The following is a 14229-nucleotide window of genomic DNA, read 5'->3' on the forward strand; positions in this document are numbered from 1 at the left end:
GGTCAGGCCAGAAGCTGGGGGTATGCTAGAGCATGGCTCTCTGGCTGTGTGTTCATGTCCTCTTCCTGCAACCCCCAAGGTCTTTGGGGTCTTTGCTGTAATCCAGCATTAAAGGAGCAGGACTCCACAGGATTGCTCATCACATCTTCCTGCTTCCAGGTGCCTCTGGGATTTATAGTCCACATTTTCAGCCAGCAGTAAGTTTGAGGAGGAGAAGGGTTTAACACCCCTCATCCCCCAGCCCCAGACTCCCACCCATCTCCATCCAGGCTTGCCTCCCCCTCCCCACCCCTTGTGAGCCAGCTAGGGAACAGAGGGGTGGGGCCAGCCTTGGTCCCTGGAACAGACAACCCAGCATAGCCTAGGGCTGGGAAGCATGCTGTAATGCTGGGGGACTCTGATTTAATTTGAACCAGGGGTCTGGGACAGAAATTTCAGAAACCAGTTTGACCCAAGTCAGTTAAATCTGATGCTATATTCAACCAGGTTTATCTTAAACCAGTTTCAGCCATTTTGAAACTGGCACTGAGCTGTCTGTTCTGTTACAGGTTTAAACCAGTTTCTCATCACTTAAATCAGTTTCTGTCACTTGTGTCCCTGGCTAAAATGGGCAAACAGTTTGAGAGAGGAGTCCATGTGACTGGTGCATCACCAAAACCAGACCCAAGATGTAGACTTAACTTTAAACACATTCTGAGCTCTAAAATACTATGGGTCTCAACTAGGACCTGCAAGATAATGAATTATCTTTCATAATGCGTATTCATCTTCATGGGAAAGCTACATCTTCCTCATTTAGCTATGAGGAATAATAGACTCCTTCACTTAGACTTTTGTTTCTTTGGTCAGTTGGCATAACCATTTTGCCTTAATTTATTTTTGTAAAGGGCAGCTTTTCTTTACATTGATTGTAACAAACAAACAAACAAGGAAAGGAATTACCTTCATCGTAAAGCTCAGGCTGTCCATTTGCAAGAGACAAGTGTTATCATTGTGACTGACTCATAAAGGTCAGACAGTAAGTGGACTTTGTGTCAAGCCTGACTAATAGGGCTGTGTGAGGCCTCAGACCGTGCTTCAGACCCGGAGAAGCTTCAGATGCTTTGGCATCTGAAGCAGCATGTCTGGATTGAAGCACTGGCTTCGTTAGGCTTTCCAAAGCAGTTCGGAACTTCCGAAGCGCTTCCGAGATCCGGCCAGAGGGTAAAATGGGGAATCAATGAAATATCTATAACTTTGTTGTGTTTTGTCTGACTTGAATGAAATTTACAGGGATGGTAGCCCCTACTGGGAGCATGAAGTATGCTAAGTTTCAAGAAGATTGGTGCAGGGGTTCAGGGGAAACTGCACCCCAAATCCTTGAAAGAAAAGTTGTGTCACATCTATGTGTTACAACACAGTGGGGTGAAAACTGCAGGGGTGATAGCCCCTGGCGAGGCCAAAAAGTTTGCCAAGTTTCAAAAAGATCAATGCAGGGGTTTGGGGGGAACTGCATGCACCTCAAGCTGCTGACAGGCAAAACTCATGACACAGATGACCCCGTGTGTGTTAAGGCGCAGCTGGCTGAAAGGCCTCATCTAAAGGCCACAATGTTCAGAAACCTTCACTGAAAGTCAAATTCATTGCTCTATTTGCTCACAGATCTATTTCTTACCCAAGATGGTTTACATTGGAAAGTATTTTATGTTCATGGGCATTTAAAGCAGTGACACATTTTTGGACTAAGCACATTTCTGCAGCTTCACTAATGTTTCCTTCCTTAAAATTAAAATCCCCAAAATGTTTCTGCTAGACATAAAGAAACCATGTGGGACAGAGAACCATGACATCCCCTCAAATGAGCCATTGGAGGCATATCACTGGGAAACAGATTTCTCAGGCATTGTACAGTTATGTTGAGTCCCAGTGACAAACATCTGCAGTCACGACTAAAACTCCACAATGATTTTGTAAGTATTTTATTTTGATTTGCAATGGTTTAATCTTGTGGCAAAGATAGAAACTTGTATATGATAGGTTTTCTTAGGGTGGTACAAGCCTTGATAAAAATGAGACCTTATTTCAAGGCAATCTTACATCAGGTAAGGGGTTGCGATGGAAATAAAATGCTTACGTTGCTCTTTCTCTCAGGTAGTTCAGTTATTAGATAACAGACTATCGGCTGTAATTTACTGAGGAGAAATTATTTCGAGTGGATCTACAAAAGTTGCCTTACAGATGGTTTTCTGTTTGTTTTCTTTGTTTCTTTCCTCCTTGTATTGTGTTTGGTGTAAAGGTCAATGAAAGCTATAATACTGTACATGAAACAAAGTACAATCTAGTCCTCAGTGAGCCATGGCAGAGTAAAAGGTTGAGGATTGTTTTTTGGTGGAATCTTCTGAGGCAGATTAAGAGTACATTTAACACATAGCCTACTTCCCAAAGAGAAGCAAGTAATTCATCCATTTAATGGATTCCAATCCCTGCATCTATCCTCTCTATGCCCGACCACACTACTGTGTTATCTTGTGACAATAGCACAGACTTGAGAGAGGGATCTTTTAAGAAAGAATAACTTCACATATGACGTCTTTATTTCCCAAAATAATTCATAGAGTTTAAAGGCTCTGGGTCCATGCCAGTCTCATAGTCACTGTGGTTTCACATAGGACATGCAGTTTCAGAAGGCCATAAATTGAGAATAACTGAATTTACAATGGAATGAAACTGTATCTTGGATGTAGTGACACCTTCCTTGGAACTTAGAAATAACCTGCACTGGCTGTCCTCCATGATGCCAAGCTACAGAGGGGCTGAAGCTGGCCCATTCGAATTATAACCACCTTCTGGAAGTCATCGCTTATACAAAAGTATGGCAGTCAGGTCCAAGGAGCTTATGACAAGGGGGGGCAGATTACCTTAACATACATTAAATGCTTCTCTACTGCACTTATTGATTTTTATGAGTAGTTCAAATCACTTTTGGTTTATCACCTATTTTCATTTTAAAGACTCAGTGCAGTCCTCTGTGCAGGGCTCAGCTACAGAAGCATAATGCCAGTCTATTTATCAGGTAATTTCATAGGGTTCTGTCACAGACTTCACTTTTAAGCACAACCCTGTTAGAATTAAGGGACATATCAGTTATACAGTAAATAAACATAAGGTCAGTGAGATTCAATTTAAAACTGAAGAGCACAATTAAGGCAATTCTCACCAATTAAGGAAGTATATTATTTTCATATCAGAAGGTTTTCTTTTAGAATTGTGATTATATACAAATCCATGATATATTATTTATAGCACACTTCTGATAAGCAAATAAAATTCATGCTGCCGCTATGTTGTATGATCCCTCTGAGGAATTAATAAATTTGTATTATAAAGTGTGGTCCACCTAAGGAATAAACAATTCCATTGACAGCTACTTAACAGGGTAAATCTTATTTTTACAAAGAATAATAAAGTAAGTTGGACTGTATTTGGGCCAATGTATAACTAATGAAAGAAAATTTACAATTCATTCTTCAAAGGGAATGTAAATTATTTTTCAGACCAAATTTTTTCTTTGTAAGACCTCAGGACAGACCTTTCAAGCAACAAACATGCATGTGCATTCTTCCAAATATCAGTCACCTCCTACTTTGAATATAGCATAAAACATGTATCACGTGCCAGTACAGAATGCATATAATTGTTTAAAGGACACAGAAATGCAAATTAATTATATGAAACCATATTAAAACTATTAGCCAAAGACCTGGCAAAAAAATCACTTTCAAATAAATGAATGATGTGTCTCAATTGACCCTGAGGCTGTAATGCCAGGAACCTTGAGCAGTTGTTAAAGTGTAAAAATGAGTGTAACTCACTTCCTTACTTGGGGAATGTTTTACACTTATGCTGAAAGGTACCAGCACTCATATCAAGGGAAGTGCAGAATCAGGCTTAACATGTTGGTGGGGTGAGGGGGGGGGGGTGTCTCGGACTGAGTCTTTGTGCACAAATTTCACGGGACAGCGTTTTGGCACTATTGATTTTTTTTAAAGGCAGAATGCTTTATATGGTTAGCATTATAGAATAATAATTCTATGGCATTACAATTCACATGGCATAGACTTAGTCCTTTTATCTTTCAAGGAGCACAACTGTTTCAATCCTAATAAGTGATCCAGCAGAGTTCCTTTACTGCTATTGCTTAAGTCTTCATGAAAGGGTTTTTGCTTTTTAAAACTATGAAAGAAAACAATGTTGGTTGCTAAGATTATGGAACAATAATTTCATCCAATCTATGTGATTAACATAATTTAATGAATAGATGGCCTGACTGGCCTATTGGAACAACTCTGATTTTATGAGCCATTTTTTTTAATCTCATGCTGTGTTTAGCATTGGGAACTGATGCTCCTGACATTCGTGTCAGAAGCAAATATTTGTATACAGCTGTAACTGTTTAACAGCTTTACTGTAGGCAAAGACTTGCAAAAAAAAAAAATTAAACTTCAAATTGTAGCCCAGACACTAAGTGGGATTCCACAGCAATTGGGACATTAAGTGGGATTCATTAGCTGGAGAATAAGGCTTTGAAAAGCCTATGCAAGGATGTACTATTTTACCCAATGACGTGCAGCTCTCTTGCTAGATATTCGCCAGCCTTCAATAAAGGACGGGTTGCGGGGCAGTCTGTCACAGAAATGGCCAATGAGTTCCTGCAGTGTCACTATATAAGGCCAAACCAGCATTCAAATGACAGAATGGACTGTGTCATTTAATCCTCCTTCCAGAGTCCAAAGGAATTTGGATTTTTTTTGGGGGGGGGGAGGGGGGCAGGAGGTCGTGGGGTGCGTTTGTTTTTCTTTTTGCTGAAGTGTGTTTCTGAACATCATCTTGATAACAAAACCTATTTACTTGGGCTTTGATTTCACTTTCTGGATTTGTCCCCTTATAACCATACAATTTGATTTGTGTTACATGACATATACAGCAATTTGAAATGAGATATTTATTTTCTGACAGGCTTTCAGTATGAGGCTTTGCTTTGTGTATACAATTCTCCCTTAGGCCTATCAAGGCCACATTTTAAACAACTCCCAGAAATTTGACTTACTGATAAAGACAAAAATATACAAGACTGAAGTAGGCAGCTTCCAAGACATGGGTGGGGAGAGGGAGAAAAACCAAAGTCTGTTCCTTCAGATCTGCAGGATTTAACAGGATTTAAAGAGGATTTTAAACTAATATTAGAGTAAGATAGTATGCAGTACAACCTTTTTTCTTTCACACCTTCTTTTCCCTAGAGAAAAGTTCAAAATCCCAAGTTCAAAATCAAGTACTGTAAGAGCAGTGTAGGCTGGCAAACAATGCATAATGTTCTTCTCCTGGTCTCAATTTATGGATGCCAAATAGGGTTTGGGACTTGTTTAGAAAGCAAGACTCTTATGTGAATTGCAGCCATTGCTGCTGCACTGAACTGATGACTGTATTCTCATCTAAACAACACCAACATGAGCCCAACACTGCATTCCTTAGCTAGGCAATATTCTTGCTACACTTCACAACAGGAATTTAGGCTAAATGATGTGGGAAAGGGCAGGGGCAGGGCCAGGGCCAGAATGTTACAGACATTGAACAGTTGAGGAGGAGGAAGAGGGAAATGTTCAACTGCTGAGACTAATTGTAGTTCATTTATGTAAAATAAATGAATAAATAAAAGCTCATATGGTCTTTTATTGTACTGTTTGTGACTGATTATGTTCTGGTGTGCAAAGGAGGTACATGCACAGTTCCTCTACAGCAGTGAGGTGTAAAAGTCTGACCCCCTTCCCTCCCCCACTCCAAACTTCAGCTTCAAACAGCACCAGACTTTTCAGAAAAAATATAATTACTTCATGAAATAACTTGCACACACACGCACACACAAAAGGACACTCAACATCAATTCCTGTGTGTGAATCAATAAAGCTATGTATGTGACTGGAAATAAAAACAACTCCTTGAAAGCAGAGCACAGTGTGAATTATTTGATGTACCTCAAGTCCATTCCTTCTCAAGAGTTATATTACTATTAGTTGTATCATAGTAGTGTCTAGGATCTCCCCCCTGTGCTATGTGCTGTATATATTCAAAACAGCGGTCAGCCACTGTTCTGAAGAGAACTTGCCATCTAAGCAGACAAGATGGACAAAGGCTGAGTGAGGAAAACAAAAGCACAAAGAAGCATGGCCAAAGAGTCATTCAGAAGGTCAGTAGAGTGAATAGGATTCATGTTCCCGACTCCCAGTGCAGTATCTAAACCACATAACCACTCAAAAACATTAACATCAACTAAAGCACACATTACGCAGCATCTTATTCACTAGAAGTCTGAAACTCTCCTCCACAGTAATCGCATCTTGTTACTCTCAGAATAGTTTCTTAGTAATAGTCTCAGGCAGAGCAAAAGTGGTGGTGGCATGTATTCTTTTGCTCTCCTCCTATAAGATTATATGCAACATTATATATTGTTATTTGCCCTGTTAAGCGTTCCCATTGATTTATTTGATTTGCCATATTTTTCAACCCTCTATTGACAGAATTTTAAAAACTGAACAATAGCTATAAAATGGGATTTTATTTGTGAGGTGGAAGAGGAGAGGTGGGTTCTTATGTTTAAAGGGCTATTTAAAGGGACAAATTAATTTAAAAAAATGAAATCAAGACATAATTGCAAAAATAACCTACTAGTATTTTCCCCTTCCATTTAACCAATGTAAATGGGAGAGTAATGTTACTCCTAATACAGATGGCCCATATGAGATTTCATGTACCACTTACCCAAATCTTAAGAACTTGGGGCAGAAGTAATTGGACCTTCTGCAGAGGACTGATTTTTTTACTCGGGGAGTATGCAATCCAACATTGCTATGCTGGCTCCAACAGAGCCAAGAGCACCATGTATTTCATTTGAGAAAGGACTTAATTCAAAACTGATAATGGCACGGTTCCTTAGTAACAGAGCAAGTGTGAGGTTGGGACTTGTTATACTTGTTTTCTGGGGTGGCCTTCAAAAACATGACAGCACATCAGAAAGAAACATCAGAGAGCCAACCCACTCTTTTTTTAACCGACTAGGCTCACACTTTTTACTAACAACCAAACATTTTTATTGAGACATAATGTAAATATAATTACTCTGCCAGATGAGTTCAAACTTGGGGATTTAACACCAACTTTCTAAATCTGGCTTGAGCTGTCACCCAGAAACTTGACCAATAGAAACCTGAGAAAACAGAAACCTACCCAAATGCATCCTGCACCATGCGGCCTTCACCCCACCACACCCCACAACTTTACCCCTATCAGCCCCACTCCTCCCCCTCCAGCATGGACCCCTACCTACCACCTCTCCTTGTTTTACAGCTCTGTCCTGTCCCCACCACACCTGTTTCTGTCCTGCCCAGTGCCTCAAGACTTCCTGGAGATACTTGGCCCTGCCTGCCCTCAAGGTGAGCAGACAGACAGTACAGCAGGTGACAGCAGACAGGACAGAGGCAGCATGTGGCTGGGTGTGTGTGTGGAGGTGAGCCACAAAGAACGAAGCTGCATTTCTGCTCAGACACAGTGGCACTGCTCTGCTCTATCAGTCCAGAGCAGGTAGTTGCATCCAGCCTCATTCTGACAATGGGTTTTCAATCAGGCTCACAGTTTCTTAGTTTTTTATGGACAGCTTGAGTTCTTTTCTTTTACAGACCTTATGGACAAAAGTTTTCAGTTAAAAATCACAGACAGAGACCCTATGAAGCATTTCCCATTCAACCATCCTTTTTCATGATGTGTTTTTTAATGTTTATTTTTTATTTGTTGAAAAACTGAACTAGGATGAGGGAAAAATTACTCAGGGGAAAAAAATGCAGTGGTCTAATGAGTTCTGCTTTCCAGGTTGCAACTTTTTTATTTCTTCCAGAAGCAGCTTTGAACACACAACTAATAAGCTAATGAAAGTACAAACAAATATGCAGCTGTCTTCCTTCAAGACATGAGTCTTTCTGGGTCTGTGCCTTTCCCCAGCAACACCACTTGTCCTTGCCTTCCTTCGCACTCCCTTTGTAGAGTTTTGCAACTCTCTTTATGGCTCCTTCCTTATGAATTGGTATCAGTTCCAGCTGGTTGCCAGTTTCTCATCCAGGAAGACTATTAGCAGCTGAGCACCTGCAGCTGGGTTCTGAGCTTTTGAGGGGCCAAGCACCTCCATACACATGAGGTAAAGATTCTTTAATGAGTTCATCTTCTTTTGGACGTGTACCATTATTTTATGTGGCTAGAATGGGCCTGACACTCCAACATAACACTATATATATATATATATATCAAAAGAGAAAAGTCCCAAACTAGCCAGTTGATCATGTTATATTTTTATAAAATTATTTACATTTTTTTTGGTCATGGCAAATCTATTGGCACAAATAGTACAGTCACACATTAATCTTTTGTTTTTAATAACTGACATTATATATATTTTTTGTTTATCTCATTCCCCAGTAAAGGGGATAAAAACAAAACAACAAAAATTTAGATATACAAAATAAGCTGATGGTAACACAATGCCAAAAATACTTTATTATGTTAAGTGCCTTGATATAAAGCTTGATTGCAGCAACATTTCAGTATACAAATTTAAAGACAAGCCTTGCATTAAAATATCTCTTGAGCTGCATTTCTCGCTCTCTTTACGATGATTTTTTAAATCTATATACACATTATCCAGTTGTAACACTTGACAGTAGCATCATGAAGCATTTAAAGAATATAACTTGATACGTACACGTTGCAGACATGGGTAGTTAATTTCTGTTTGGTTTCTTCCTTCAAGGGTTTACAACCTTATGTTGAGTGCTAGCCTCAGTCAGGTGACCAGCCACCTGATGCAGTCTAATACCCAGCTAATGCTTCCCAAAATCCCACAGTTTTGATTATGAATGCTTATTGGAGCCATACCAAGTTGCCTGTCTCTGGTTTGCGAGGTTCCACAGCCAGTTCCCCAAATGTCGAGAAAAACTGCTCCATCTCTTTTTGCAGCATATCATTCCTTTTCTCTGCATCATCTTTTGCCCGCTCTGCATTGCGCATTTTGATTTCTACCATTGTAAATTTTTTCCTCTCTTGATCTAGCATTTCGTGAAGGGTCATCATTTCTGTTTCCAGGGTGAGATTTCTCTGTTCCAAGCTGTAGAAACAAAACTTGAATAAGTTTGGCTAAAACATTCCATGTATTAGACAGGCAAACTCAGGATGACAGATCCAAGCTTAGAATGAGTTGCTTCCAGTGGCACTTACAAATAACTGGTTTATTACTTGATTACTTCCCTCACTTTATGTGGGTCCTGTATGTGAGAATTTGCTCTTATTTGCTCTTACTTTTTATGCTAAAAGTTCGTTATATGATGTGCACCAACTATATAGTCTTCTGTGTGGATCTGTGCTCCCTTAATGCGAATTCAAGTTATACACCATTTTCCAGGAATGCATGTACAGCATAAAGTGAGGGAGACCTGTATTTATTTTTTAATTACCTTTTATAAAGAATGGTGGAATCTTCACCTAATTTAAGATAGAATGGCATCACTGAACAGGTACATGGGGGAGACAGCCAGGAGAAGAATTAAAAGAAGATTTTTTCCCTTCCTTCTCTTTTGGTTGATTTTACTTTCAAATAATGTTACATTATTTCAAAATCTAGGGCAAGGGAAGAAAGATGGCCATGGATAGTCTAGTCTTTTCACTTGATTTATACTCTTTTCACATTTGAGAATATTGCTGCTCTATTAATTTCCTGTTTGAAAGATATTGCAAGTGATGTAATTGCAATTGACATGTTAAAAAAAGACCGAAACAAACCACTGTATTTGAGGGTTTATACAGAACATCAATTTACTGATGGTATTATTCAATACTTAATAATGTCAAACATCACTGATGGCATCCCAGTCTCATCACACAGCTCTGAAAATTGGGAGAGATGTAGCTATAGAACAGCAAAGTGTACCTTTGCAATTGTGGCAGCCTAGTGTCAGCAGCTATTATTGCATTGCTTAAATTCAGCTTATTATATAGACAATGAGCAAAATAGAAACAGAGGCAATGTCTCCTGTTTGCAAGTCCACCATACCATTCTGTTGAAAAGCACTGGCTCTGACAACAATATATTGCACTCCATATGGTTGTGTACACTGAGAAGGCTCAGAGCTGGATTTTATTGACTCCTTGAGTCACCCACCCTACTAATGCTTTTCGTTTTTGTGTGAGAATCCTCCTCTCTGCACAGACATTTCACTCTTTGTTTATGTGCTTAGTGAATTAATGGCTGTTAAACTGTTGTTAAAAATAATATTCAGAGTTTCTCCTTTTTACACTCACTTTCACCTACTTTAACAGCTTTTGAGCTGCACGTGAAAGATTCACACACAGTGACAGGGAAGAAATACAGTTCCTGCCAGGATTTAAAAAGGAGAAGGAGAAGGAGAAAGCCTATTTCTACTTATGCATCTGGGATTGCTGCATTAAGCAAAAACAACTTCTTGTCAGTATGGAGCTAGAGATAAGTTCAAGACCAATCTGCTGTTTAAGTTGGTGGCAGTTTGAATTATGCCTATGTCCAACTGGCTGCTCACAATAGGATCTGTGGAAGGACGGGCAACAAGTAGATCAGTACTTAAATTCTCTGTATGCATCACACTTCAGTTTGGGTTATATCTTTGCTACTGCAACCTTGCAGGTTCTATGACTGCTCCTTGGTTTCATTGACAGGGATTATGTTAATTTAACTTTGCCTCACAGCTGCTTTGAGTTGTGCTAGGAATGGGGCCTTCCATCGGGGTGGTGGATACATAAAGAATATGGAGAAGTGATTTGAAATACCTTCCAACCTTAAGGGACTTGGGACACAACTGAAGAATTACAATAGCAGAGATACATTGCCCTCCTAGTTTCTAGAGCCCAGCACAGAAGGCAGAACCTAGCTCAGAAGGCAGAAACAGTAGATTTGTGGCCAAGCAGTATTTCAACAAGTAACTTAAAACTCCTGGAAAAGTTGCTTTGAATTTTGTTCTCACTTAAAAAATATAGTTATGCAAAGTCACAGCTATGAAACAACTCTAATAACAAAGCCCCTGTTTTTGTATTTGCCAACAGCATGCTTGCTATAGCTTTTAAGCAGATCAGGCATTTCAGCATGCTTGTATATAGTCAATCTATGGATCTGCATTTTTATTACACTGTGGATGTTCTAATGATAGCTTTACATTTTTGGAGAAGACCTTGTACTCTCTACCACAGATGTGCCTGCTAAACAAAATTATTAAGAGTTAGTCTCAGCATGATTTGTTTCTAACCCAACAGCTTTGTCAGTTCCATAAACCAAGGCTGTCCAACTGGCAGTCCATGGGCTGCACGTAGCCCATAAAGCATTAAGCTGCAACCCCCATGGGATATTGCCTCTCAGCCACTCTCCACTATCACGCTGGCTGCAACAGCAGTTGGAAATATTGGACTCCCTCTCTGTGCTCTGGCTTCTGCATTCTGGGCCTGTCCCAGGGGATAGGGCAATGTAATGCATTAGGGCCCTGGAGCTGAGGGTGAGCCAAGGCAGTGGTTCTCAACATTTTTAGACTCAAGGCAATCCTTGATAGATTCAAGGCCCCTCTTGCAAAATGCCAGCTCTTAGTTTTCAGGCATTTTTTGACTACAGAAAAATACTAGAGCAATTCTTCTGTTGCAAAGAATTCAGAAAGACCACAGAAGGTCAGAATGTTTTTTAAACCATGGATTCCTATTGAAAAAAACCTGGGTTTATCTTGTAAATTATGTCTGAACACCTAACAGTATGTCCCTGGCACTTTGTCCCCTAACACTGTGTGACACCCTGCCGCACCCTTGAAAGGATCTCAAGGCAGCCCAGCAGGCAGGGCAGGCATGAAAATCACTGACAATCGTTGTCCCAAGGATATGTGGTGCTCAGTAGGGCTGTGCGAGGCTTTGGACTGTGCTTCGGATCTGGAGACGCTTCAGATGCTTCTGTGTCTGAAGAAGCATATCCAGATCAAAGCACTGGATTCTTTAGGCTTTCCGAAGCAGTTTGAAGCTTCCAAAGCACTTAGGAAAAGCTTCGGAGCCGCTTTGGAGATCCAGCCATAGAGTATAATGGGGAATCAATAACTTTGGTTTTTGTTGTCTGATTTGGATGAAATTTGCAGGGGTGGTAGCCTCTGCTGAGACCATGAAGTCTGCCAAGATTCAAGAACATCAGTGAGGTGAAAAGGCCTGCCACGCTTCAAGGTGATAGGTACAGGGGTTTGGGGGGAACTGCACCCCAAATTCTTGAAAGCAAAGCTCACGTCACACCTGTGTTACACCGCAGGGGGGTGAAAACTGCAAGGATGGTGGCCCACCACCCCTGCAGTTTTCACCCCCCTGTGGTGTAATACATACATGTGATATGAGTTTTGCTTTCAAGAATTTGGGGTGCAGTTCCTCCCAAACCCCTGCACTTATCCTCTTGAAACTTGGCAGGCTTCATGCTCTCAGCAGAGTCTACCACCTTGTCAAGTGTCATCCAAATCATACAAAAAACAAAGTTATAGATATTTCATTGATTCCCCATTATTCCTGATCTTGGTAGTCCATGGTTGTACTCAAGAGGCGCATTCACACAGCTTGCAGCAGCTCAAATAGAAGCGGTGCAAATTTGAGCTGGGGCTTTTTGCTTCAGCGCACGTGCTCGGAAAATGCACTTTGTCATGGAGCAAATTCTGGCACTTGGGGTAAAATAACCCTGCCTGACTCCTCCTGGATCTTCAGACAGGGGGAGCTAGAGCCTGGGGCCAGCACCTGTGCTGTTCCCAGCAGTATAAAAAGCTACCCTGTCCTGGCCCCAGCAGTATAAAAAGCCACCCTGGTAAGTACCTCAGGGCTACTAGCTCTCAGGAGCTGCCGGGGCCCAGCCAATTGGTACCTGGGAACACTATCACTTGTGCCAGCTCAACTGCTGAAGCATCCCTGAGAGTTCCCTTCACACTCTATCCACTGCAGCAGTCTGGCAGTTGGGGCCAATGCCTGGCTGTGACTTGAAGTGCACCTGCTAGAATCGGATTGGACTGCAGAGCCAGTAGAGACATCTACCCCTCTGGGCAAACTGCCAGTGGACTGTGGTTGCAGGGTTGACCTTTGTGCGGCACTACTGCCATTTGTGCCCCCTGCCCGGCCATCAGGGCAGCTATCACCTGGAAGATGTTCCAGGTGTGGTGGCCTGCTTTGAACTGTCAAAGCATGTCCTCCTGGCCCTATTTGTCCAGGAGGTCAGCCACAGTGATGACTCTGAAACTCATGCTAAGCTTGGGCCTACTCACAAAAGTTAAAACGCAGAATAATAATGCTAACTGCATATTGCAAGAGGATGCAAGTCCATGGCTAGGCCATCTAAGAAGGAATAATGAAGTATCTCTTACAGCTATATTCAGAATGATTTCAAGCAGACTCTTAGTTGTCTGGTATGTAACCATATCCTTGATTAATTAGTATGGTAAATATTTCTTTTGCGACTAACTCGTGTTTATGTGCAGGAAGAGACATTCTCCATATGTAATAGATGTCTCCTCCTGATTTAGTATGTTTTTCCTGCCTGTTAATCAGTTTCTTGATATGTTTCAAACTGGATACCCTCTTGTCACCAAAGAAAGACTCATTCAAATTAAAAATTTCTGATAATCAGTAATGAGCAGGTTTTTCCTGTCAGTTACTGCTTGGGACTCTTTCTTTTTTTGCACAACTAAAAGAATGCTTTGAAGATGCTAAACTAAGGGTATAAAAAGGCAGTAACACAGCAAACAGTGTGTGCGCTTCTCTCTAACACCAGTTGCTGATGCACCTGACTTACTTGAAAGTTGAAGAGAAATAGACCACTTCTTCATCGTCTGTTTGGTGAGAAATCATCACTTTATAGCTAATTACTGTACTTTGATTTAGTTTGGGCTCACTTGACTTAATTTTAAATACTTGTAGTAAATAAAGCCTTTCTGTCACTCATCAAACGAGGTGTCGTGTCAATCCCTGGGCTAGTCTGGAATCCTAGGTTTTTATTGCTAACACACAGCCAGATGCATCCAAGGTCCCAGCTCTGAGAAAGTGGGTCCTGCCACTGGCCTCCCTAGCAGGAATTCTGGTGTTCCCTACTGGAAAACTGAAAAATCCCTGATAAAAAAAACCCAAAGTCACTCTGTA

At 40.8% G+C, this 14229-nt stretch overlaps 1 protein-coding gene across 6 annotated transcripts in view; it reads right to left on the reverse strand.

Moving 5' to 3' along the window:
* Positions 1–8545: 8545 nt before the first annotated feature.
* ARHGAP24 (Rho GTPase activating protein 24) overlaps positions 8546–14229 on the reverse strand; it is a 407100-nt gene continuing 401416 nt past the window's right edge. For all 6 annotated transcript variants that reach the window (XM_019552870.1, XM_019552872.1, XM_019552874.1 and 3 more), the window contains one exon: positions 8546–9181. In XM_019552870.1, the coding sequence (XP_019408415.1) occupies positions 8938–9181 (244 nt within the window). In that variant the 3' untranslated portion in view covers positions 8546–8937. The remainder of the gene's footprint in view (positions 9182–14229) is intronic.

The sequence above is a fragment of the Crocodylus porosus genome, unplaced genomic scaffold (assembly GCF_001723895.1).
Source record: "Crocodylus porosus isolate Cpor-Errol unplaced genomic scaffold, CroPor_comp1, whole genome shotgun sequence".
NCBI lineage: Eukaryota > Metazoa > Chordata > Crocodylia > Crocodylidae > Crocodylus > Crocodylus porosus.